This window comes from Lacerta agilis, chromosome 1 (genome assembly GCF_009819535.1).
Source record: "Lacerta agilis isolate rLacAgi1 chromosome 1, rLacAgi1.pri, whole genome shotgun sequence".
Classification (NCBI taxonomy): Eukaryota; Metazoa; Chordata; class Lepidosauria; order Squamata; family Lacertidae; genus Lacerta; species Lacerta agilis.
Window position 1 is genome coordinate 124,033,688 of NC_046312.1, and position 27,208 is coordinate 124,060,895.

Sequence of the window (27,208 nt, forward strand, 5' to 3'; positions counted from 1 at the left end):
TGGCCGAGGGAGCCGGCGTACAGCTTCCGGGTCACGTGGCCAGCATGACAAAGCCGCTTCTGGTGAACCAGAGCAGCGCACAGAAACGCCGTCTTACCTTCCCGCCGGAGCGGTCCCTATTTATCTACTTGCACTTTTGACGTGCTTTCGAACTGCTAGGTGGGCAGGAGCTGGGACCGAGCAACCGGAGCTCACCCCGTCATGGGGATTTGAACCGCCGGCCTTCTGATCAGCAAGCCCTAGGCTCTGTGGTTTAACCCACAGTGCCACAAACTAATGTTTGCTCCCCAAAATATGTGTGTTGCTCAGTATTTCCCTCTGTGTTCCAAAGTGAGCATAGATGCAACACCCTGTGATAACGCCGTTTCCCAAACATTTTTGGAGGAAGAATATTTTTAATATCACATATCACAGGTGCTAACCGGTAACAGAATAACATCCGGGGGGATCCTGAATTGTTCATATACCAGCAATCAGCATTTGATTTAATTGGTGAGAGAACTCAGCTATGGAACCCCTATTCTCTTTCCCTCTTTTTTAAAGATATGAGAACTTTGAAGATCCACTTGGAATTGTCGACAAGTTCCACTACGGCACTCACTATTCCAACGCAGCTGGAGTCATGCATTACCTCATCCGGGTAGAGCCTTTTACCACATTGCATATCCAGCTTCAGAGTGGCAGGTATGAGTCTGACATGAATCGGTCGGAAACATCTCCATCCTTGCTGTCTCGGTTAAGGAAGAGCCAGTGTGGTGTAGTGGTTAAGAGCAGTAGACTAATAATCTGGTGAACCGGGTTCGCATCTCCGCTCCTCCACATGCAGCTGCTGGGTGACCTTGGGCTAGTCACACTTCTCTGAAGTCTCTCAGCCTCACTCACCTCACAGAGTGTTTGTTGTGGGGGAGGAAGGGAAAGGAGAATGTTAGCCGCTTTGAGACTCCTTCGGGTAGTGAAAAGCGGGATATCAAATCCAAACTCTTCTTCTTCCTCTCTCTGGAAAGCACATGTCTCTGGCATATTTTGTCATGGAATTCTACTCAATATTGATCCAGAGTAGATTCCAATGTGTAGTTAGCAGAGTAACGACTTAAACATGTTGCAGGATTCCCCCCAATATAGACCATGGGCAATTGTATTTCATCCAGCAGAGCTTTACTGCTACTGAAGGCAAGTGAATCCAATATATTCAGGATTGGCACTGTCCATAGGAAATCCAGTTGCAGCAGACTTCACTTAAACTTACAATAACTTATAATAAGTCTAAACTTTAACACTAAGCATTCTATATACAGAGGTAGGTAAAGGTAAAGGAGCCCTGGACGGTTAAGTCCAGTCAAAGGTGACTATGGGGTTGTGGCACTCATGTCACTTTCAGGCTGAGGGAGCCGGCGTTTGTCCACAGACAGTTTCCCAGGTCATGTGGCCAGCATAACTAAAACGCTACTGGCGCATGGAGGACCGTGAAAAGTGCCAGAGCACACGGAAACGCCATTTACCTTCCCGCCACAGCGGTACCTATTTATCTACTTTCACTGGCATGCTTTCGAACTACTAGGTTGGCAGGAGCTGGGGTAGAGCAACGGGAGCTCACCCCATCACAGGGATTCGAACTGCTCACTTTCTGATCAGCAAGCCCCTTAAGCAAGATCTAAGATATAAAATAAATGTTCATAAAATGTGCCAGCCGAACACATACATAAGTATATTAAACCAGGTGTCTGAATCGGTTTCAGTGACCTCAAATATTCCTCTGCAGTTTGGATGGAAATGGGAAAAGCTCCCCATTGTCTCTGTGCTCACAAATCCTGCCTTAAGGGCACATTTGTGTATAAATAGGGTGAGCCTGTGACCTGGACTCAGGAATTAAGTATTTACCATCACAAAAGAATGGCCAAGCTGTCCAGGTAAACCCATTAACAGGTTTCCTGCCAGACAGGATTCTGCTGTAGACCACCCCTTCTGTGATATATGTATGATGTATTGGGGGTTGGTGGTCTTGAGGTAAAGGTACCCCTGACCGTTAGGTCCAGTCACGGACGACTCTGGGGTTGTGGCGCTTATCTCGCTCTATAGGCCAAGGGAGCCGCCGTTTGTCCGCAGACAGCTTCCGGGTCATGTGGCCAGCATGACTAAGCTGCTTCTGGCAAAACCAGAGCAGCGCACAAAAACGCCGTTTACCTTCCCGCCAGATTGGTACCTATTCATCTACTTGCACTTTGACGTGCTTTCGAACTGCTAGGTGGGCAGAAGCTGGGACTGAGCAACGGGAGCTCACCCCGTCACGGGGATTGGAACCGCCGACCTTCCGATCGGCAAGCCCTAGGCTCTGTGGTTTAACCCACAGCGCCACCTGTGTCTTGAGCTACAGGGTGGCAGTTTCAAAAGTCTGAATAAGGGCTTGCACACCATTGTTCTGGGTTCCTCTCCTCCCTTCCTGCGTGGGGTGAGTGGGGGCCCCTGCTGCAACAGTTAATAAAGATTAGGCTTACTAGCTGCTTTGCTTCCCAATATTCTCTGGTTGGCCTCTGTTATCTCCTCCTACCGATAGAGAACCGATATAAGGACTCTATATGGGCTCTTGGGTACCCCATAAGGGAAGAGGAGCAGTTTTTTTTTCTTATAACAGTCTCATAACACCGTTGCGGACCACATGATGGTAGGATTGGGCCATTTAAGCTGTCAAAGGAATGCAGACACCTATGCTGTTTAAGCGGAGTCTCGGCGTTTTTATTGCTAGTATCCCTCCTTTACGCCTTGGATTGAGTTCAGAGATTTCTCAGGACGCATGTCCCCTGCGTTCTCTAACCCACAGATTTGACTGTGCGGATCGGCAGTTCCACTCCATTCCTGCTACCTGGCAAGCTCTCATGGAGAACCCCAATGATGTGAAAGAGCTGATCCCAGAATTCTTCTACTTTCCAGAGTTCTTGGAGAATCAGAATAGTAAGTAGTGGAATGTTTTTTCTTGCTGTGCGTTTCTCTGAGGAGAAGCTTCCCGCTTATAGTTAACTATTCTAAGTAAAGTGCTTGGCTGACATTTTGATCCCCTAGTTGCAGGGCACATAGAAATTCAGATATAGCTAATAAACATGAGAATTGTTTTTTAGCCAGATTATTGGTTTTTTAATGTCTTCCAGAGGTGGGGAAACTGATGCCTCGCAGATGGTGTTGGGATTCCAGCTCCCAGGTTCCTCATCCCTGATATATCCTGTTGTATAACTGTTTCTGAAATCCATTTCTGTGGCAAAATAATCATTTACCTAAGCAGCATGTTTTTTTGTCCTCTCACCTCCCTTCCGTATGGACTTTTAAAAACTCCTGATAAATGTTTCATTTGTTTTGCACAGTTAATAGCAACCTAATTGTCTTAATTGCGGCTCCACAGATTTCAGCTTGGGTCAGCTGCAGATCTCGAAAGAAGTCGTGAATGATGTTCTCCTCCCGAAATGGGCCCAGTCACCCGAGGACTTCATTTTTAAACACAGGAAAGCTTTGGTGAGTTATTTATTGCCCTCTGGGTTCAGTGGAGTGTCGAAAATGCATATATCACATGCTGCCCGCAAGGCAACAAAGCTGTACGTTTTGTTGCTACCATTTGATTTGCATGTACAATACTTCACAGCGGCCTTCACCGCCACTTTTCCTGCAAGTAGACCACAAACTTGGCATGAGTCAACAGTGTGATGCAGCAGCTAAAAAAGTCAATGCAATTCTGGACTGCATCAATAGGAGTATAGCGTCTAGATCAAGGGAAGTAATAGTACTACTATATTCTGCTCTGGTCAGACATCACCTGGAATACTGTGTCCAGTTCTGGGCACCACAGTTCAAGAAGGATACTGACAAGCTGGAACGTGTCCAGAGGAGGGCAACCAAAATGGTCAAAGGCCTGGAAACGATGCCTTATGAGGAACGGCTTAGGGAGCTGGGTATGTTTAGCCTGGAGAAGAGAAGGTTAAGGGGTGATATGATAGCCATGTTCAAATATATAAAAGGATGTCATATAGAGGAGGGAGAAAGGTTGTTTTCTGCTGCTCCAGAGAAGCAGATACGGAGCGATGGATTCAAACTACAAGAAAGAAGATTCCACCTAAACATTAGGAAGAACTTCCTGACAGTGAGAGCTGTTCGGCAGTGGAATTTTCTACCAAGGAGTGTGGTGGAGTCTCCTTCTTTGGAGGTCTTTAAGCAGAGGCTTGACAGCCATCTGTCAGGAATGCTTTGATGGTGTTTCCTGCTTGGCAGGGGGTTGGACTGGATGGCCCTTGTGGTCTCTTCCAACTCTAGGATTCTATGATTTGATTTGCATGTACAGTACTTCCCAGCAGCCTTCACCGCCACTTTTCCTGCAAGTGCTGAAACCCATTCTCTCGGTCTGTCCTAGGAGTCGGAGTACGTCTCAGCTCATCTCCATGAGTGGATAGATCTGATTTTTGGCTACAAACAGAGAGGGCCAGCTGCGGTGGAGGCGCTGAATGTGTTTTATTACTGTACTTATGAAGGTACCAAGCTATATGTTACTCTTACATCATTGTATCATGTGGAAAGGAGTTAAATGCGATTTACATGGCAAAATTATTGCACCTTGCGGATTTCTGCCTCATAGCATTCTGTGGCTAATTCCCATTGAGCTGGCAACATCGAGGTACGGTGGGGGCAGGCGGGCGGGCGGGCAAAGTGTTAGGAAAACATTCATTAAGAAGCAGATAAAAGTTCCTGGAAGGTTTAAAGAGGGTTCCAGAATTTTCTTTAGTGTTTAGGAGTGGCACTCCGGGCTTTACTGGTGTTAGCTGGAGGTGTAAATAAAGGGAGGAAGTTGCATTTCTGCATCAGGAAAACACACACACACACACACACACACACACGACAACAAGGTTGGAAGTAAGACAATGTGTGCTGCTGATAACTCTGGGTTTTGCTGTGTCAGGATTGTTAATTACTGGTCTGAGATTATACCATGCTGGAGAGATAAAGAAGGAATGTAAACAGCTTGTGTATAATAGTAACAGAAGGGACGCGGGTGGCGCTGTGGGTTAAACCACAGAGCCTAGGGCTGGTTGATCAGAAGGTTGGCGGTTCAAATCCCCGCGACGGGGTGAGCTCCCGTTGCTCGATCCCTGCTCCTGCCAACCTAGCAGTTCGAAAGCACGTCAAAGTGTGAAAGCACGAGAGCCAGTGTGGTGTAGTGGTTAAGAGCGGTAGACTCGTAATCTGGGGAACCGGGTTCGTGTCTCCACTCCTCCACATGCAGCTGCTGGGTGACCTTGGGCTAGTCACACTTCTCTGAAGTCTCTCAGCCCCACTCACCTCACAGAGTGTTTGTTGTGGGGGAGGAAGGCAAAGGAGAATGTTAGCCGCTTTGAGACTCCTTCAGGTAGTGAAAAGCGGGATATCAAATCCAAACTCTTCTTCTTCTCTTCTTCAAAGTGCAAGTAGATAAATAGGTACTGCTCCGGCAGGAAGGTAAACGGTGTTTCCGTGCGCTGCTCTGGCTCGCCAGAAGCGGCTTTGTCATGCTGGCCACATGACCCGGAAGCTGTACGCCGGCTCCCTCGGCCAGTAATGCAAGATGAGCGCCGCAACCCCAGAGTCGAACACGACTGGACCTAACGGTCAGGGGTCCCTTTACCTGAATAGTAACAGAAATGCCTGTACAACCAGTCAAGCAATAAATAAGCTCTTGACTGAAGAATTTGAGTGTGACTCCTGTTCTCGTCCTCTGTCTCCGGGGAAAACTCTGCTACAAACAGTAAGAAGTGGTTTTACTGAGGTGCCACCACACAAGCAGAAAAGGGTAAAGGGGCCCCTGACCATTAGGTCCAGTCGTGTCCGACTCTGGGGTTGCGGCACTCATCTCGCTCTATAGGCCGAGGGAGCCGGCGTTTGTCCGCGGACAGCTTCCGGGTCGTGGCCAGCATGACTAAGCCGCTTCTGGCGAACCAGAGCAGTGCACGGAAATGCCGTTTACCTTCCCGCCGGAGCGGTCCCTATTTATCTACTTGCACTTTGATGTGCTTTCAAACTGCTAGGTGGGCAGGAGCTGGGACCGAGCAACGGGAGCTCACCCCGTGGCAGGGATTCGAACCGTCGACCTTCTGATCGGCAAGCCCTAGACTCTGTGGTTTAACCCACAGCGCCACCTGGGTCCCTGTGTGGGCGGTAGGAAGGAGCATCATGGAAACAGTTGCAAAGGAGGCAGCAACTACAGTGGTACCTCGGGTTACAGACGCTTCAGGTTACAGACTCTGCCAACCCAGAAAGAATGCTTCAGGTTAAGAACTTTGCTTCAGGATAAGAACAGAAATCGTGCTCTGGCGGCGCAGCGGCAGCGGGAGACCCCATTGGCTAAAGTGGTGCTTCAGGTTAAGAACAGTTTCAGGTTAAGAACGGACCTCCAGAACAAATTGAGTTCTTAACCCGAGGTACCACTGTACATGCCTCCCAGTAACAGATAAATTAGGTGAAAGACCTTGTGCCTAAATTGTGTAATTAAATGAATGGGGTGTGCCGTGCTGATTTGTTTACTGTCGTCCCAGGAGCTGTAGATCTTGATGCCTTGACCGACGAGAAAGAAAGGAAAGCCTTAGAGGGGATGATTAATAATTTTGGACAAACACCTTGTCAGCTACTCAAGGTAAGTCATTTGGCAGCAACAAAGAGAGAACACAAGTTTGCTATCCAGGCTAATAGGCAGCATCCTGCACTGAAACACATATGCTGTGAGTGGAGGGGAAGAATATATTGTTTCTGGGGTGTGTGTGTGTGCGCGCGCGCGCGTGTTTGTTTGTGTGGTCCAAAGGCACACAAGGCCGCTGTCTTGTCAGAATTAAGTTGGTCTAGCTCGGGGTCAGTGCCCGGGAACCACACGCACACCACTTTGAGTTCCACGGCGGGAGAAATGTGGGCTGTAAATGTAGAAAAAAACAAATAAATATGCAGAGTTGAAAACTTAAATTTGGCTAGAGAGCCCCGTGTGAGCGTAGTGTGTTTCGCCCTGCCATCTTGTACTCGATTTACTAAGTTGTTCGCCTAGTTATTCCTTGCAAAATGTGCTTGCCCGATAATTGTGCACGGTTAGGCATGCCTAAATTCCTAGTAACTTTGTTGCCGGGTTTGAAGAAGGCTTCCACAATTGCGACTTTCCCTGCTATTTATTTTTTTACCCAGGAGCCGCATCCTGCGAGGCTGTCTGCGGTGGAAGTGGTGCAGAAGCAGACCAGGAATGAAAACGCCGCATTTCACCTGTTCCAACATCTCCCTGAATTGAAGTCGTTCTTCATTGAGGTAACATCTTGACAACACTGCATACACATGAATTTGATATCAGCAACCTAAGAGAGACTCTCTCTTTGGAGCATGTTTTTCTCGTTGCAAGGCTTATGTTACGTATCTGTGATGCATGCAATGTATTCAGAAGGCTAGGGCTGGTCTCTTGCAAGATTGGCTTGGGGCCGGTGGAGCCAACGTTCCCTGACACTGTTCCACAAAATCGATGAGTGCGAGTCCTGACCGTGCTTCACCCACCGTGCCTTCTTGCAAGGCGATTAACAGTGCAATGATTCTTCAACATCAACTTCATTGGACTGGTCATCTTGTGCGGATGCCTGATTAATGTCTTCCAAAGCAACTACTCTATTCCGACCTTTAAAATAGAAAGCGTAATGCTTGTGGTCAACAAAAGAGGTTTAAAGACACTCTCAAGGCAAATCTTAAAAAATGTAGTATGAACACAGAGAACTGGGAAACACTGGTCTGCGAGCGCTCCAGTTGGAGAACAGCCTTTACCAAAGGTGTCATGGGCTTTGAAGACACTCGAACTCAGGACGCAAGGGAGAAACGTGCTAAGAGGAAGGCATGCTTGGCAAACCCTCACCATGATCAACTCCAGCCTGGAAACCAATGTCCCCACTGTGGAAGGGCGTGTGGATCCAGAATTGGCCTCCACAGTCACTTACGGGCTCACTGTTAAAACCAGGCATAGGCAAACTCCAGATGTTTTGGGACTACAACTCCCATCATCCCTAGCTAACAGGACCAGTGGTCAGGGATGATGGGAATTTAATCTCAAAACGTCTGGAGGGACGAGTTTGCCTATGCTTGGTTAAAACCATGTTCATGGAAGACCATCTTACTCGGCTTCAAGTGATCACCAAAGAAGATACCCAGTTGCTATCTCATACGCACATACAGTCATACCCTGAGTTGCGCACACCCCGGGTTGCAGACATTTGAACCTGGAAGCGTTTCCGGAGCACGCATGACCCCCGGATGCGCAGAACGCTTCTGCGCAGAAGCACTCAAATTACGCTACTTCCGAGTTTTTTCTTTTGGGGGGGCGTTCCTGTTACACACACCCGTGTTACGTAGCGCGATCTGGAACGGATCGTGTGCGTAACACGGGGTACCACTGTATTTGGGATGGAGTGGCAAGGAGAATAATATTGCTGAGGAGTGTACTTTCCTACACTTCCTTGCCCTGTGCCTTTAGGGTACATGAGCCCAAGACACCGGTTTTCGACTGGTGGATCAGAAACCTGCAACCGGACTCCCGACTCCCATCAGCCCCAGCCAGCATGACCCCATTGGTCAGCGATGATGGGAGTTGTAGTCCAGCGGTATCTGCAGGGCAGCCGATTTCCCATCCCAGACATTACTGGGATGCAGTCTGACCCGAAGTAGATCTCAACAGCAACCCTACAAGCTGAAGTGTGTGGGGGGGGAATGAGGCCGTGGATCCCCAAATGCATGGTTGGGCTAAAGGTTCACCCTTGCTCTAAAAATGTTGGGAGACTGCTGTACCAAGAGGATTTGCGCAACTTGTTGATACCATGGGGAGCTTTGCCAAATACTGTCTGCCCAATCTCATCCAACTGTTGCCAACTGAAATTATTTTTTCACCCACCCGCTCCTCTCTCTTAGGGGATCAGCGATGGGATACCTATTGTGAAGTCCATTGTCCCCAGGAATCAGTCACGTTCTTTCATGTCACAAGGGAGCCCAGAGATTTTGGTGAGTAGGATGTGCTGAAGAGTGTGTTGCTGCTGCTGTTGTTTGGAATTATCAACTGAGCTCAATAACAATTTGTATGCTATTGTAAGGTTCACGTGAAGGTGCTTCAGGAGTAACGGAGCAGGAGCCCAAACGGTCTTTTGCAGTTTTGTTGTGCAAACTATTTACAGTGCAGAGCTACAAAAAGCATGTCTGTCTCAGTCGCTGGCAGAATCCGGGAGTGGCCCCTTCCGGCTTCTCCCCCAGCATAAGAACTTCGGCACCCCAAGTCTCCTCCTACCCTCCTTGCGTTTCACCCCTCTGCGCAACTGGGGTGCCAGAAATGGTGTGCCTCCCTCCTGACCAGCTGGGCGAAGTGAGCGTAGGGTCTCAGCAACATCCCAAAGCCCCCTCCCCACCTGGCTGGTTCCTTCCCTCTCCTCCCCACTGGAGGTGTGGCGGCTTTCCCCGCTGGAAGAGGTGCTGCTCCTCAATTGGCGCTGGGGCTCTCTGTATGCTAACGGACCCTCCGTTCCCCTCAGCGGGCCAGGTGGCAGTTCCCTGACAGCTATTGATCCTTAAATGGCTGGGGACCGCAATACCTCAAGAACAGCCTCTTTCCATACGAACCTACCCGGTCCCTGAGATCATCTTCTGAGGCCCTTCTTTGTGTGCCTCCTCCACGAGAGGTCTGGAGGGTGGCAACATGAGACCGGGGCCTTCTCTGCAGTGGCTCCCCGTCTGTGGAATGCTTTCCCCAGTGAAGTTCGCCTTCATTATACACCGTTAGGCACCAGGCAAAAACGTTCCTTTTTTTATAAGTAATGTCAATATAAGTCGATTGAGTTTATAGACTAAGATGATCAAGATTAAGATGAATGTTTTATTCTATATATATAATTGAGTTTAATTTTTAAAAGAAGAGGTTAAAAAGTAGATTATGGGTATAAAATCGAAGGTGAAAAGGCAGGGGAAGTCAATTGTCAAGATTAAGAAAAAGAAATTTTTTTACGAGATGCTTAAATAAGAAGGAAAATCCTGGCAATGTATGTATTTGATCTATAACTGTATTTGTTTTGTATGTGTATAAATGTAGGTGTGGTTATGGGTGTATGTTGTCATAAGTAAAAAATGTCAATAAATTCTTATTAAAAAAAAAAAAAAAAACGTTCCTTTTTAACCAGGCCTTTGGTTGATCTGATTTACATACCATGTCCTTTTAAAACATGTTTTTTTTTGGGGGGGGGGCGCTATTCGTTTGTTGTTGTTGTTTTTTATTATGTATTTTGTGGTTTTATATCTTGATTTTATTCTGTGAACCGCCCTAAGACCCCCGGGTATAGGGCGGTATATAAATTTAATAATAATAATAATAATAATAATAATAATAATGTTGCCCTGTATAACTGTGAAAAACCACAGGCTATAACTTGGAGTGTTATCATTTCTACTGAGCTTATTTTGCCCTGGTCTGAAGTACTTCCACTCTCTTCAAGTAGATGAGATTATTATTACAGTGCCTAGTAAATGGCAATAAAGATGCATCTCTACCCTATTATTATTATTATTATTATTATTATTATTATTATTATTATTATTATTACTGCAACTACTGCTACAATCTAAACAAAGGGGGAGTGGGTGGGTGGGAGGAGAAGAGAAGGAAAATCAGCTGTGCTCCTCCGTGATATTGATTGTTGTATAAATGTAGCCAATTAGACGCACTGCTTTAATCGTTGATAGTTTCCTCTGCTTTCTCTCAATGCACGTTCTTCTGAAGGTAACAGTGAGTCAGAACTGCATCACTGGAACTCACGGGTGGCTGCCTTACGACAGAAACATCTCCAACTATTTCACTTTTCTGAGAGACCAAACGGTGACAAACCCCAAGTGAGTAAAATAAGAATAAAGATCATTCTCTGGTCTTTATCGTGCCATGATTCAGGAGGACTTTCGTCAGACGTCTGAAGTGTTATCCTTGGTTGTAAACAACACAGTTGTAGGTACGGAGGGCAAAAATGTGCATTAAAAGCTGGTGTTGTGCAGTAGTTAGGACATGGGCCATAATCTCTCAAAGCCTTGACTCAGATCTGTTCTCAGCTGTGAAACTAACCAGCTTTGAATATATTTGAGTGGTTCAGACATACCGTAATGCCAAGCCATGTGGATAAGCAAAACCTTATGTTATTCTTCCCACTCCCAGTAATGGTTTGAGGCAAACCAGAGTTTCCATTTTGTCTGAGCCAGCAAACTATGGCCAGCTCTTCGTGGTCACCTTTATCTTGGTCACTTTAATAAGACACATCTTGCTACCTGCCATACTAATAGGCCTTTAGCTAGTATGAGAATAATAATGCTCATTACCGAGATGAAATATACGCAATGAGCTTTGGGAAATTCGATAAATTGTGAATTGCTTCTCTGTCTTTTGCATAACTTTATTTTGTTTTCTGTATTTGTGCGGGCGAGTTTAATGAACTTATATTTATCTTGAAATTAGGTTGCTTGGGCTGAGCATTGTAGGTAGAGGAAATGAATGCCTTTGAGCAGCCAGCACAGATCTTAACATAACCAATTGTTTGCAGAACACAACGAAGCGTGAGTGGTCCTTTTGCGCCAGGACTGGAGATTACACCCAAGTTGTTTGTAGCATCTCACGATGCAAAGCTGCTATTTAGTGGGGGCCATTGGGACAACAGCATCAGAGTGACATCACTCACAAAGGGGAAATTGATGGCACAGCATATTCGGCACATGGGTAAGTCATTTCTGATAACGGGGGGTAGGGGTGGGAGAGGGAGAGATGGGTACTTCAGTATGTTGCTTTGATCAATTAGCAAGAGTCGTGCACAAACTAGAAATGCAAAGGGAAGTCCCTTATGGAATGGATTGCCCCGGCGCAGAGAATTAGAGCTATCTCTGCTGCTTTGGTGCAATAGTAGTTCTGCTTCCCAAAGTGATCCTGGTAATCTCATTGGATGATTCAGAGCCCACATAATCCACCAAGGCATTGGTCTCCATGTCTTCTGCCCGCCCCCCAATTTAGTTTTATTAATTTTCCAAATTATTACAAATCAAATCAAGCCAAATTAAATTAATTTAATACAATTCAATAATATTAATACAATAATACAGCCAGGTTTCCCGCTCCTGTTCCATCATCATTTCCACTCCTGATCATCATCATTTCCTCGGATGGCCATATCATTTCTTATTTAGAGTCCGTCCTGACACCCTTCACTTGCTGTTAAACCATTCTTCCAGCTGGCTGCTTGGCAACGCAGAACCACGCATCTGTTTTTGTAGAAGCTGGCGCGCCGCAGTCTCTCTAAAATTGCATTTTAAAAATTGGGAACCCGCAGCTAATCGCTTTCCTTCTCTGTTCAGATATAGTGACGTGCTTGGCTATGGATTTCTGCGGAATCCACTTAATTTCGGGCTCGAGGGACACCACTTGTATGATATGGCAAGTTGTTCAGCAGGTAAGTTAGCTTTTGCAGGTCCATGAAGGCAACCTGCAGTGGGTTGGGAAGCAGCAAGGGGGGGAGAAGTCTTGTGACCTTGAGTTGTGATCATCTTAAGAGCCAACTCATGCTTTCTGTGGTTGCTGAATTATGGGGAAATGTGCAAAATGTACAGGAGCAACTGACGAAGTAGGCTCTGGTGCCTGAAAGCAAAACCCTTTCTTAAGATTGGCTGTTAACTCCTCGGAGCGTTCTTCTGCACATAGAAGGTGCAGATCTCTTGTTCACACTCTTGATGCTTCCTGCAAGGAACAAGCACTTGTAAATGTGACAAAATGTTGCCCGCTGCCCTATATTTCAAATTGGGTCTGAAGGATCCCTTAAGGAGTGTGGCTCACAGTTCCTTCGTTTGTTTTTATTCAAGATTCCGATATTCCCTTCTCCCTCCAGCCTTAAGGAAGTCAGTAGAGAAACAGCCACAGAAAGCAACATATCATTTATGCCACAGAGTCGTAGGAATCCAGCAGCAACTGAAATCAGTAAAACCCCACTTTAAAATAGTTTACCCCATTCTGAGTACTCCAGCTTTTTCAGGAGTGTTGTAGCTGCTTCACAAGGCTGTGTTGATTTTTTAAAACGATGAACTATTTTATTTCATTTTAAATCACCTTTTCACAGAGAAAACGAGTGAGTGATCCCCCCTGGCCTAAGGGCAAAACCACACTTCTTTGTTCATAGGGAGCTATGTTACACAGAGTCACAGCACTGGTTCCTTCAGCACATTATGGTCTATAGTGACTTAACAGTGATTCTTCAGGGTTTCAGGTATTCCCAGCCCTACCTGAAGACACCAGGGATTGAATTTTGGACTTTCTGCATAAAAAAACAAATGCTCTGCAATAGGCTATGGCCCTCCCCAAACCTACATCTATCAAGACAACTTGTGGGCAAAGTTAGACGTCATACTTTTCTAAAATGCAGACAGAAGCTGCTGGTGCAGGAGGAGGGGTTGGCAATGGCCTTCTTACAACAGGGGTGGAATCTACACACATATTTAAAAAACACAGTGAAAATGCTTTTTTTAAAAAAAAATATATGTTTTTTTGGGGGGGAATTACATTGAATTTGCCATCGCTCACTGTCGCCATCTAGTGTCACATTTGTATATTGCACTTTACAACACTCCCACACCCCCAGATTCCTTTAACGGACTACCCTTAATCTTGGAGGGGGCAGGCGATGGCCAGGCCTCCCCTCCCCCAACATTAGGTCACCCAATGCCTAACCGCCACCTTACAAAGTTGTGACGATTGCTAAGTGGTAGGCGAAAACCAAATGGCCCAGCCAATCTGCCAAGTGGAAAAATTCCTACCAGGCCCCCGACAAGGGCAGGCGACCAACCGAAGTCCAAAGCAAGGCCATAGGGTGAAACCTGCCTACAGGGAAGGAAGGGAGGGTGGGAGATCCGAGGAAGCGAGCCGAAAGGAGGTCTCAGCTTGCGCCTCTCCTTTTGAAAGGGAGCCCCCGGCCACGCCCCCAGCCGGCTGATTGGCCGGTTGCCTGCTGACGCGGCCGGGGACTCCTCCGAGCAGCGAGGGACAAAGTCCCCCGCCCACAGGAAGTGTGGAGAGCGGCTCTGCGGTCCACCGCAACTCCTCCCCACGAGGAGGTGGAGCGGATTTGCGTGTCGAGACCCCAAAGCCGCCCTCCCAGGAATGAAATAAAAACACCAGGACACAGAATATAAGGTTAATGTGATTGGGTAAAAATTTGGCCACAACTTTATTGGTTACAGCATGTGAGCGGTATTGGCTTAGGCATTGAGTGGACCTGACTATATCTGACTCCTGCCCGCAGAGCAGGAAGTCCAGTAAGGGTAAACCACTGATAAGGGGAGCCCCGTCGATTCAGACCAACTCGAGTTCCCCTTGGGTTCCAATGGGGTCGTGGCATGGCCCTAGCCCCGCCCCGGGCTTCGGACAAGATCCCACACCCCCGGATTCCTTTAACGGACTACCCTTAAGCTTGGAGGGGCAGGCGATGGCCAGGCCTCCCCTCCCCCAACATTAGGTCACTCAATGCCTAACCGCCACAAGAGTCCCGAAAGGGGCTCGCCGCCACATACCCTCACAGCTGCAACCAATACTTCAATCCCTCCGCTATATCGGCCAGCCAGAAGTCATTTTCCTCATTCAGAAAGGTGTAAGCCATCATCTCAAAACAATGCCATCTTGCTGTAAAGTATAGTGTGTAAGCCGTCATCTCAAAACAATGGCATCTTGCTGTAAGGTATAGTGGGATGCAGAATCAACCGGCCACCCAGCATGTGCACCTTCTGTGCCACTGAACGATTCAAGCGTTTTTTGGGTATGATCTGCTGCAGCTGAGGAACTACTACCAGGCCAAATGCGTCTCTCCAGAAGCTGCGATCAAATAAGAGTCAATTTGGAGAGTTCATTGACATAAAGAACTTGAAATGTTTTATTTGCAGCAGTATAGCTGAGTCCAGGCAGGGAAGGGGAGTTTTAATTAGTCACTTCCATGCTGCAGGGGAACATATTGAATGCCATGTCTACTCTGGTCCATAATGCGGATGCTTAAGGCCTCCTCCTGCACCCACCTGATTCTACTCTCTAGGTGGTCTCTTCCCATCGTTGGGAGCCAATTTTGATGCAGCTGGGCTTACTTATAATTTCAGAGCTCAGCTTGGAGAGGAGAGGAGGGGGTATGTTTCTTTAAAAGAGCTGCTGTAATGATAGGCTTTACATAGGAGAATTAAGCACATAAAACTCTGCCCTTCGTCAGATAAGAAATTCATATCTTGCAGCTTTCTCCTTTCCTTCAAGCATGGGACAAAACACTTTCCAAGGTATTTTGGTGTGTATGGTATTGTATTAACGGGTCTGTGGCTGTGTATTCAAATCTGACTGGAACTTGCATTTTGTGAATACAGTCGAACCTCTACTTATCACCGCCTCTTCTTACGGTCGTTCCAAGTCACGACCGCGGCAAACCCAGAAGTAACCGGCGGGCGGACCGCCGTTCGCGCATGCGCAGCGATTGCCGTTCGCACATGCGCAGAAGCGGACAATCGCCGTTTGCATATGCGCACAACGGCGCCTCTCCCAGCGACCTGTTTCGACCTCTGGACAGACCTCCGGAATGGATTATGGTCGCAAATAGAGGTTCCACTGTATATACCAGCAGTAGTCTGATTCAAAACGCGACTCTACCAGGATTGTACGTTGCAATAACTTTTCTGTACATGGATTTTGTGAGAAATTGCTTCGTTATGCCACGGGAAAAGCAAAAGGAACCACTGATTTACAAATAACTATTTGACTAATAGTTGCATCTAAGCGTATTGATGCTTTGAAAGGGTCTTCTGTATGGTTAAAATATATATTATTATTATTATTTGTACCAGGGAGGCATGCCTGTAGGCCTGGCACCTAAACCTTTGCAGATTCTGTATGGACATACCAATGAAGTGTCTTGTGTTGGCATCAGTACAGAACTGGACATGGCGGTGTCGGGGGGCAGGGTGAGTGTGCTTGCTATTTTCCCAACTACACTGAAAGCAAACAACTGTCCCGTGATTTAATTCTCAAGTCTTGGGTGACCTCGTTCACGTGCGGCGTCGTTACCCCTTCCATTTACGCTCGTGAGTTGTGTTTTTAGGCTGCACTGCTGCTAGGCAGACTTAATCTGGGAATAAGTCCCAATGAACACGGTGAGACTTAATTCTGAGTACATATGTACAGGATTGTACAGCTGCATGTTCAAAATGTGATGTGCTTCTTTAAAGGGAAGGAACGTTTAAAGGAGATTGGGAAACGTTTATTGAATATATAGGGGGGAACTCTGTACATTAGAAAACGCTGGTAATATTAAGATAAATTCAAACAGTGTAAATAAGTTTGGATGGATGTAATAATGGAATACTGAATGGTTAAGTTTATATAAAATATGCAGGGATTTATGTTATGCAAAATGAACCATGGAAAGAGAAGAAGGGAAGTCATTGATATTTTAAGGTTGTTTAAATGAATTTTTTAAAATAGCAATATGTTTGTGTGTGTGTATGTATGTGACGTCTTTGGCATTGGGTCTTAGGATTTTGTTTTTTGCTTTTGCTTTCATATTTATTTCTAAAATCGTTCCTCCTCCTCCTCCTTTCTTTTAAAGTGAAGGGTGGAGAAGGGAACCCGGTGTATCTGACGAAATAGAAATATAGAATTAAAACATGCGCACACATTGCAGATCAGGGAAAACCCAAAACGGCCCCAAACCTGTCAAATGATAAAGCCAAGCAATTAAATGATACTGTATAGGCGGAGCCAGAGCAGAAGATGGGCAAAGGCAACTGATGCTAATTTTGTCCCCATCTTCCACCCTGGTTTGTTCTGCAAGGGCTGAAACTGCTGAGAAAGGATGCGGTCCCCTGGACCGGTTGTAAGTAAGGCAGGAGGGCAGGCAGGCCCATGGGCAGGGGCACGTTAAGGATGGTGGGGCTGTACCCCATTATTGGACTAGCCCACACTGCCTCCCCGTGTGTCTTTTTTATGTGTGTCGCTCAATTTCTAACAAGAGCCACTCTCATCACTGGGATTCTCAGTTCAAAACACCCCTGTTTTAAACTGAGTTCAAAAACACCCTTGCCCATACCGCTGCCATGCTGAACACTTCACATGGTTCCACGTATACCGGTACTTAAAAAAAAAAATACACCAGGATTGAACCCTGAAGGAGCGTCTCCACCCCCATCGTTCAGCCCAGACACTGAGGTCCAGCTCCGAGGGCCTTCTGGCGGTTCCCTCCCTGCGAGATGTAAGGTTACAGGGAACCAGGCAGAGGGCCTTCTTGGTAGTGGCACCCACATTGTGGAACGCCCTCCCAGCTGATGTTAAGGAAATAAACAACTACCTGACTTTTACAAGACATCTGAAGGTAGCCTTGTTTAGGGAAGTTTTTAATGTTCGACGTTTTATTGTTGTTCAATATTCTGTTGGGAGCCGCCCAGAGTGGCTGGGGAAACCCAGCCGGTTGGGCAGGGAATGAATGAATGAATGAATAGTTGTTGTTGTCTTAGAACACTTTTTGAATGCGTGGCTTTTTCTTTCTCCCTTCTGAACAGGACGGCACTGTGATTGTGCATACTATTCGTAAAGGTCAGTACGTGAAGACTCTGAGGCCGCCATGCGAGAGAGCTCTCTCGCTCACTGTCTCAAATCTCGCCGTCTCCTGGGAGGGACATATAGTCGTGCACACCAGTGTAGAAGGAAAGACAACTCTCAAGGTACTCACAAAGGCCTAGAAGCATGCGTCCTTGTTTTGTTTTGCTTCCGGGGGGGGGGGTTGGAGAGGGAATCGGTGGTTACTTCTTAGGTCAACTGAGCACTCTTGGGCCAGTTCTTACCTTTTTGTGTGTGTCCCCCCAATCCCATTTTTATCTTGTCAACCACCCTGATATCTTTGAATTTAATCATCATTATCATCATCATCATCATGTGGTACCTCGGGTTACAGACGCTTCAGGTTACAGCCTGCTAACCCAGAAATAGTACCTTGGGTTAAGAACTTTGCTTCAGGATGAGAACAGAAATCGTGCGGCAGCAGCGGGAGGCCCCATTAGCTAAAGTGGTACCTCAGGTTAAGAACAGTTTCAGGTCAAGAACGGACCTTCCCAGAACGAATTAAGTTCTTAACCCGAGGTACCACTGCAATCTTTTTTTAAGCTCATGGGCTCAGATTCTCTCACCAGTGTGTAGTATGCCCAGCACAAATTGAAGCTTGTTTATATAAGTAAGAATGCTGCCTTCAAAAAGAGGTGAAGCCGTTGTTCAGATCAAGCATCTGTTCTCATGCCCGCGCCCAGTGGCAAAATGGCTCCTTCAGGTGCCACAGCAAGCCCTGGGAATGAGCGTAGCCTCATGTCTTCTAAAGCTGCCATAGGAAGGGAGTTTTGAAACTGAAGCAGAAGCTGCCCATGAATCGCAGACAAGTGTGTTGGCCGAACCTTGACAAGCAGTGGTGGTTCTTAACCGTGGCTTGTTTAGAAGACGCCAACTGCACCAGGAAGAAGTTTCTGGTGGTAAGAACTGTTCCGACAGTGGAAAGTGGTGGGCTCTCCTTCACGTGGAAGTTTATAAGCAGAGGTTTGGGTGGCCATCTGTCATGGATGTTTTAGGCAAGATCCCTGCACTGCAGGAAGTTTGTCTAGCTCAGGGGTCAGCAACCTTTTTCAGCAGGGAGCCGGTCCACTGTCCCTCAGACCATGTGGGGCCGGACTATACAGTGGTGCCCCGCTAGACGAATGCCTCGCTAGACGAAAAACTCACTAGACGAAGGCATTCGTCTAGCGGAAGGCTGCCCCGCAAGACGAATTCGTCAATGCGGCTGCCTCGCAAGACGGAAAAAAAAAAATTTGTCTAGCGAAAACCGCGATTTACATTGGTGCTTCGCTAGACAAAGAAATCGCTAGACGAAAATACTCGCAGAACGAATTATTTTCGTCTAGCGAGGCACCACTGTATTTTGAAAAAAAAAATGAACGAATTCCTATGCCCCACAAATAACCCAGAGATGCATTTTAAATAAAAGCACACATTCTACTCATGTGAAAACACCAGGCAGGCCCCACAAATAACCCAGAGATGCATTTTAAAGAAAAGGACACATTCTACTCATGTAAAAACATGCCGATTCCCGGACCGTCCGTGGGCCGGATTGAGAAAGCCCATGGGCCTTAGGTTGCCTATCCCTGGTCTAGCCTATGCGCCGGGTCCCTTTCCACCTCTGCAATTCCATGATTCTAAGCTGGCTTGTTTTAACAAACAGTGGTTAAGGTTTAACTACCGTTTGTGGCTTGGATCACACACCAAACTGCAGTAGCTCTAAACTGAAATAGAAGCTGCTTCTCCCCTCCCCCTCTCTCTTTTGACAAAGTAATAATCATAAATAAATAAGAAAAAAGTGTGCACCCCACCCTTGAGACCATTCTATTGTATCTATCCAACCTCCCAAAATTTCAACACCTCTTGCAATGGTTTGACCCCATTCTGTTTTAACAGTACAAATTCTACAAACACCCTCCATATCTCCTCAAAATCATTTCTCCTGCATATTCCCCATCGTACCTTAATGGCACATGCTAATTTATCGTTAATAGCTATATCCCTCACCTCTTTATACCATTCTTCCATTTTATATTCTGCTTGCCCCTTCCACTTCGTGGCTATAATAATTTGTGCAGCTGTCAGTAAATTTGTGAGCAAGTCCTTCATAGCCTGGGAACCTTCCAGCCCATCGTAGATTGATGATGATGATGCTACCTCTGGACTTTCAGTCAGCTTTAACCCAGTGATTTCTGTTATCTCCTTCAAATAGACGCTTCTAAACTCCTTCTCAGAGGAGGAAAGGGGAGCTGAAAAGCACATGAGCCAGAAGAAGGTGGAGGCTTGACTCATTCCTTTAAAGCAGAGTTTCCCAAACTTGGGTCCCCAGCAGCTTTTGGTACTACAATTCCCATCATCCCTGACCCTTGGTCCTGCTAGCTAGGGATCATGGGAGTTGTAGTCCAAAAACAGCTGGAGACCCAAGTTTGGGAAGCCCTGCTGTAAAGGATAAGCCAGTGTTTACTGCATTGTCTGAAATCTTTTCCATGGGAAAAGGTGGGAGAATACACCTCATTCCCACATAATTGTCAAGAAGCATAACACTCTTTCATATGCGGTGGACATGTAAAAAGGTAAAAGAGTATTGGCAAATGATTTATAATGAATTGGGGGGGAAATTACTTTCCCAAAAAACAGGGTCCTTTCCGTTGGGGATAACTCAGACTGAAATTCCCAGGTGTCATAAAAGGTTATTTGCAACAACTGTTAGAGATTTCAAAGTGCCTATGTGCAGAAAGTCAGCTTGTCACCTCTGTAGCAATTACCAATTGGCAGAAAGCCAAGATCTGCTCTCTCTCCAGACCCTTAGCAACGACCTGTGATTGGTCAATGAGTTCCTAAAGAATGAGCTCTGTGTGAGAGCTGTGGTGTTGGTTGTTAGTGGTGTACTGAAGGTTGAGAGAGAGAGAGACAGAGAGGAGAGATTTTATGTTTTGTTTCTTTTATTTGTAAAGTCTGTACATAGTAACTTATGGATACTAGTTGCTTCAATAAATACTGTATATAGTTTTCCAAGTGAGTTGCTGAGTTCCTGCGTTGTGCTGTCCAGTTAATGCTCTACAGCCAGAAGCTTCAAGAAAACCTGTGGTTAACTCTGCTGTGTCCAGGACTACGTTATTCCTGACACTAAATCTTAAGAACAACTGCAGCCCGTGTTTTGTTGGCCCCCAAATAGAAAATGAGTGACGTCTCGACCAAAGAAGGCTGGCAACTCAAGTTGACAGAATCTGCACAACTTGCAGACTTAACATATAGAATAAGAAAACTAGAAGAACATACGTTTAAAGAAATATGGAAAATAATTGTGTACAGCTGAAAACACTGGCAGCATTAAGATAAATTCAACAGTGTAAATAACTTTTGATGGATGTAATAATGGAAAACCGATTGGTACAGTTTTTGTAAGATATGCAGGTTTATAAGATATGCAGAATGAACCATGGAAAGAGAAGAAGGGAAGTCATTGATATCTTAAGGATGTAAAACGTTTGTCTGAAATTGTAAGACAGAAAATTAATCAAAATTATGTTTTTTAAAAAGCACAATTTAAAATTGCTGCAGGCTGGTGTGAGCAAAAGGTTTGCTTTTCTCTCTGCCTCTTTCTTTCTCACAGTAGTTATCTGCCTCTGTTCTGAAGAAATGCCTTCATTATGCAGTCCCCTGTAATCAGTTCTGTTTTGTTTTCCTCAGGATAAAAATGCACTACATCTCTATTCTGTGAATGGAAGGTATTTGGGCTCTGAGAGCCTGAAAGAGGACGTGTCGGATCTGTGCGTGGCTGGGGAATATATTGTCATGGGGAGCCTACAGGGATTTCTATCCATACGAGATCTTCACAGGTAATGAGAAAGGTTGGGAGGGGCAGGAAGTTCCTCAACTGAAACTGGTTCCGTGGCTGGGGCTGCCGACTGCCCGGCGTTCCTTGGTTCTTGACTTAAAAGTTGAACCATGAACCAACAGATGACGTTTACTTAGCCACAATCCCAGCACTCAGGGCCACTGAAATAAATGAAGGGTTTTTCTTGCGGCTGCAGTTGCATACATGAATAAATTTCTATACAGTTTGGGTAGTTCTGGCCCTATAATTCCCAAAAGGAATGCTTCTCTTCTTTCCGTTTTGGTGCGTATAGAGTTCTAGTTGCTGTTGTCACATATGCAAATATGTGACACATATGACAGATAGGCAAATATATGCCAAAAGGTTCCCCGCCCCTGCTTTGAGACCATCTTCGTCCTTTCTGACGTTGGACTTCCCACAAGTATAAGGCCTACCAGTCAATGTCAATATTCTCCCTGTATCCAGACATCCTCTAAAACGGGTGGCCAGCTACCAAGAGACTGCTTTAATTCTACTTACAGAATTAAAAACTGGCAGTGATCTACCCCCATTTTTTTGGGGGGGGGTTTCAAGTCAAAGTTTTTGAGCTTTTCTTTTTAGGGAGGAGGAAAGCCCCATTTTTAAGGCTTCCATTCTGCAGATTGTGCAACAATGGAGGGCGGGGCAGGATTCGATTTTGCCAACACTAAGGAAAGGGACCAAGCGATCAACCACGATCTACCAAAACCAGAGTGGATAAAAATCAATGATTTAAAAAAATAAAATCAAAAAATCGGATTATTTTGATTTAAATCGGATTTTTTTTTTATTTAAATTGGATTTTTTTTTAAATAAAATGCTTTTTGGTGAAAATATATTACCATCCAAAGGTTATTCACTCATGAAATAAAGATTAGTTTTTTAATTATGTAGAATAAGGCTGTATATGTGTTTAATTTTTTTGGTAAATAAATTCCATTAATCCATTCACAATGTCATTTGTGCTCTTCCAGAGGTTTTTGTAAAATTATTGGGCAGTTTCTCTGCCTACAAGATATTATCACAGATGCTTGGTTTACTTTTGCAGTTCTCAAAACTGAGTTTGACTCAGCAGAGATCACGTGCCTCTTCTTCACAGCAAAAATGTTATAACATGAACAGAGTTGAGAAAAAGACCTTAATCTTATTGTTCTACAAACCTATGAATACAGAATCAACCCTTTCAGTGTTAAGTTTCAAGAAGTTCAGTGAATAGAATAGAAACAAGATTTTTCTGATTGTTTGGAGTGGAAATGGATCTAATAAATCTATTTAAATTGTTATTATTAAGGTAATGATTATTTTCCTCCTTCCTAAGTACAACAGAAAAGTTGTCCAAATATGAATGATTAACCTATTAAACTGGAGATTAAAAAAAGTAATATGAAAAGTTGTTATTCTAAAAATCTTCATTACTTGCATATTAAAGTTATACCAGCAAGAATTAGTCTTTATGTAGAAAACTGTGATTTAAATCAAGCCTTACTGACTAGTGATTTAAATCAAATCCACCCTGACCAAAGCCTCACGGGGATCTACCAGCCGATCACGATCGACCCCTTGGACACCCCTGCTCTAAAATATACCTTTGGTGCATTTCTAGGGGTTGCTAACCTGTCTCTTCTGTTTCCATTTATTTCAGCCTCAGTCCCAGCGCCTCCCCGTTGGCCATGCGGCTGCCGATTCGCTGTGTCTCTGTGACCAAAGAGTCCAGTCATATTCTGGTGGGCCTCGAGGACGGCAAGTTGATCATCATCGGCGTCGGGAAGCCGGCAGAGGTAAAACCTACCATCAGGAACTTTATCTTCCGAACGGTGGGCAGCTCGCTTATTTCTGCCTTCCAGCTGGGCAAGCGATCGCCTCTGTGGCAGGGCAAACGTCAGAGCAAGCTTGAGCTTTCCGAGGGGAAGAAATAGTTTTCGAGGTGTTCTTGCGGTTTCTTTCCAAAAGGACTTCCGCTGGAAGCGAGAGCATAGAAGGGAACAACACGTTGGGGAGCGGGGGGCGGTATCAGGCGCGTAATATAGAGGTTTTACCGTAGCCGAGATTGCAACTTTCTGCTGCTTGCTAGATCGGGAAACCGGCCGAACTGAACTTGCACCTTGCCGCCCGCCGTATAACATTTCATTCTAAACACTAACGCACCGCTCCTGTTTGCAAGTTACGAAATTTGATTTCGGAAGAGCGCCAAACAGACAAGGATGAACTCCTGCGGAATTTTGTTTGTCTTTGCTTTACTGCATTTGGGTTTGACCGCAAAAGCTATAGTTAAGCGCCACCTTATCATTGCCCCTTAGAGTTAAGAAAAGGGCATATGCTGCTATTTTGTTCTGTGATGGTTCTTAAGCCGCTGTATGCACGTATCACTTGTATAGCGTCCATCAGGCACTGCACAAAAACGGGGTCTTGCCAAACTTTTTTTTTAAAAAAACAACAACAACAAACACAACTGCACCAAAGTATTTCGGTGCCATTGAGGAAAGATGCTGACACAAGCTTTGTGGACCAGTGGAGAATGCCGCATTGCATCGAGTTTGAGAGAATTCCTTCTAATTTCGCAGTGGTGCCTGATAGGGCATTCCTAAGTCAAGCAAACCTCTGAATTAACATCTTCAGAAGATGCTAGGAAGTAACTGATAACTCTCTCCGGTTGATTCCTGAAGATCATGTAAAAAGAAGCTCTGCAGTTTTTTTTCCCCTATCTCAAGCGTCACATGGTTTGAGCACTCCGCAGATTTCTGAAATGTTTTGCACTGCTTGCCTCTGGTCCAAACTTAAACCTGTGCCTGAGCCATTGGTTTGCTGAAGTCAAAGGCAACCAAACATTGCACTAGCAGTATTCCTTTTTTTGTATATTATATTGTATTGATTAGATAATTGCTGCGCCCCGCAAAAAGCTGCTCTGGAAAGCAGAACAGTGGAGGGGGCTGGGAGGGATTAGCAAAAGTTGCTTCCAGGACTGGAAATCTCTGCAGGATCTTAGCCTGTTCTGCAAACTGTGAAGGGATAAATCTGTTTGCAGAAGAGCATATCTGATTCCAGTGCTGTTGAGACCACAGGTATTGATCTGCCTTTAACATATGTCAGCATAGGCTTTAACTTTTATGTATTTATGTCAATATACCTTACATGTTTTTTTTAATAGTGATTCTTGCACTAATTATTTCACTTGAGCAATTTAAATGTGTACAGATTTGGTGCCATGATCTTCTTCTTGCTGCTGCTGTGCAGAATCGTATTCCTTCTGATTCATTGCCGAGCGTTTTAGTTTTCCTGCTAAAGCGTAGCATTTCTGCATTTCTGTCCTCTGCTTGTTTGGAATGAAACCGAGTCCCATTGTGTTCCATGAGACTTACTCCCTAGCAAAACCTTAAAACTGATTTTGTTCTCTTACACTGGACTTAAAAAAAACTGTGTTTATTAAAAACACCAAACCAAAAAACCGCCACCACAAAGCCAGAGATCTAAATTCCATTTCCCCCTTGATTTTAAAGGAAGGCCAGACAGAGTTCTTATAAAACCACTTGACATTAAGGCCCCATAACGGTCAGAAAGCACAAGACAGACATCCATGTTGCTTTGCTTATTTGTGTGCCCTAAAATTGTCCAAGCGCTGAATTATTTTAGGAATAAATTACCCATTATGTTGTGTGTGTGTGTGTGTTTGTGTGCTATATCTCGTGCTGTCTGTGCTTTTCCAGAATCTCCTGAAGTTTTTATTTAATTTATTCCCCTTATCCGCTCCCTCCCCTTCTTTTTGTTTCTCTCAATTACCCGAAACAGATGCGTGTGGGACAGCTCTCTCGAAAGTTGTGGGGTTCAAGCAAACGCATCAGCCAGATTTCATCAGGAGAGACTGAATATAACACTCAAGATTCCATGTGATTTCTGCTCCTGCCTCCTCTTGGGGAACTCCACACATTTATTTAATCTTCTGATTATTTTCCAATCGTATCTTTCAACTTGCTCAGTTAACGTTTGAAGCGACAGCACAGTTTCCACAGGCAGATATGGGGAATAAGCCCATAGCACCTGTCATTTTTGTAATGGTGTTGATATGTTAGAATTGGACGAAATAAGCTGATTCAACATTATTTAAGCAAATGAATTGTTTGTGACAGATATGTATGCACTCATATGTTTCTATGTGTATATTTGTGTGTGTTTGCAACATGTTTGTCTGTACATATATGTGTGTGTTTGATACTTAACTGACATTTGCAGGTTAGTGCTGGCAATCATGGGTAAGTTTGCTGAATATCTGAAAAATTGATTTCTGTAAGCCTTTTGCATGTATGCCAGTGAATACTGACAAATATTCTGAGGTCAGCATTCGCTGGTATAAAAGTTTCTGAACACTTGCCAAATTTGTCTGGGTTATGCGATTGTCGGCATCACCAAACCGTTGACATTGACTGTAACATAATATATATTTATATAGGTTGTGATCCAGTAAATTCATTTACTCGTGCACAAGCAGATGGGTACGTGCATAGCTAGTTTGACGCCTCCCCACCCCAGCATTCTGTGAACTAGCTTGTCGTTTAAAAGTTGGCCTGGGGAGAGCAGGGAGTGTTGTCCCCAAAAATAAACAAAAGATCTGATTTAATACCTGAGCAGGAAACGGGCAGTCTTCTGGATCTTAACCTCTAAATTTCCTGTCCGTTATAGACAAACAACTTCCTTCTTTCACCTCCAAAGGTTCCATAGTTCCAGAAATCTGAAAAGGAACATTATTCAGACTCAGTTTGTGGGATGGGGAGAGTTTTCCTTGTGCCCTTCAGTTGAATTCTGTAATTGACGTTAGAATCGTATTGCGCAGCTGGGAACTGTTCTTCAGGCAGAGCCTCCGTCGTCCAGTTTGGATGTCGTGTGTTGGATTGCCAGTACGTTAAAAACGTGCGTGAACCTGTGAGAAGCGGGGAGCAGGTCTGCTGCTCTGAACAATTACATGCTGCTGGAAATTAAACTTGAGAGGTAGGGTCATTCTGAAAACGTGTAATAGCCAGGCAACTGATCCAGCAATGCCAGTCCTTTCTGCACGATAGCAGATTTCCCCCCCACAGGGATGGCGATTTTGGGTCCAGCTCATGCAAGCAGTGCTTAGTGTGCCGTGCGGAGATGCTGTCTCCAGCAGCAGGGAGTTGTGCGTGGCTGAAACCCACCTGCAGACTCCAAAAAGTGATCAGCGATGTGATAATGCTGGTAATGGGGAAGAGATGGTCGTGCACAGGCCTGCGGTATGCTAACAGGTCTTTTTCGAAGAACATTTCAGATAACAGCAACAGTAAATGGGAGAATCTTAAGCACTGCCCGCGTTTTTGTTATTCCTTTTGACTAAGCGGGAGCCACAGTTTCCTGCACACGGAGCGCCATAGTTTTGGGTGAGAGATGAAGGATCTATTTGCTCGGGATTCCAGAGCATTCTTCGATGGTTAAAGCCAGAGGCCTTGGTTTTAGACCTGAATTTGCATGGGGAAATCTTGACGTCCAGTCTTACGTTGTTGGGTTGTTGTTGTTGTTGCTGCCGCCGCCATATGTTGTAGGGCTTTCCTCGCTTGCTTGTTGGAAGAGTATCGTTTAAAACACGGTCTTTTATGGAACCGGTCAATAAGCTGTTATTTTATTATCATGCTCCAATGGACTATGTGCAAAACTGGTTGAAGTGAGTGGATCACTTTGCTCAAATTTCTTTCCAGGCTGGAAAGATGTTGAACTAC

General features: G+C 45.3%; 1 protein-coding gene across 1 annotated transcript in view; it reads left to right on the plus strand.

Moving 5' to 3' along the window:
• The window catches only part of NBEAL1 (neurobeachin like 1), a 109,040-nt gene extending 83,070 nt beyond the window's left edge, over positions 1-25,970 (plus strand). The window contains 15 exon segments of the mRNA XM_033169829.1: positions 544-684; positions 2,816-2,946; positions 3,389-3,498; positions 4,388-4,505; positions 6,540-6,637; positions 7,171-7,287; positions 8,923-9,012; positions 10,772-10,881; positions 11,577-11,749; positions 12,379-12,473; positions 15,883-15,999; positions 17,593-17,754; positions 21,323-21,471; positions 23,131-23,266; positions 25,272-25,970. Of these exon segments, the coding sequence (XP_033025720.1) occupies positions 544-684; positions 2,816-2,946; positions 3,389-3,498; positions 4,388-4,505; positions 6,540-6,637; positions 7,171-7,287; positions 8,923-9,012; positions 10,772-10,881; positions 11,577-11,749; positions 12,379-12,473; positions 15,883-15,999; positions 17,593-17,754; positions 21,323-21,471; positions 23,131-23,266; positions 25,272-25,373 (1,849 nt within the window). The 3' untranslated portion in view covers positions 25,374-25,970.
• Positions 25,971-27,208: the final 1,238 nt, after the last annotated feature.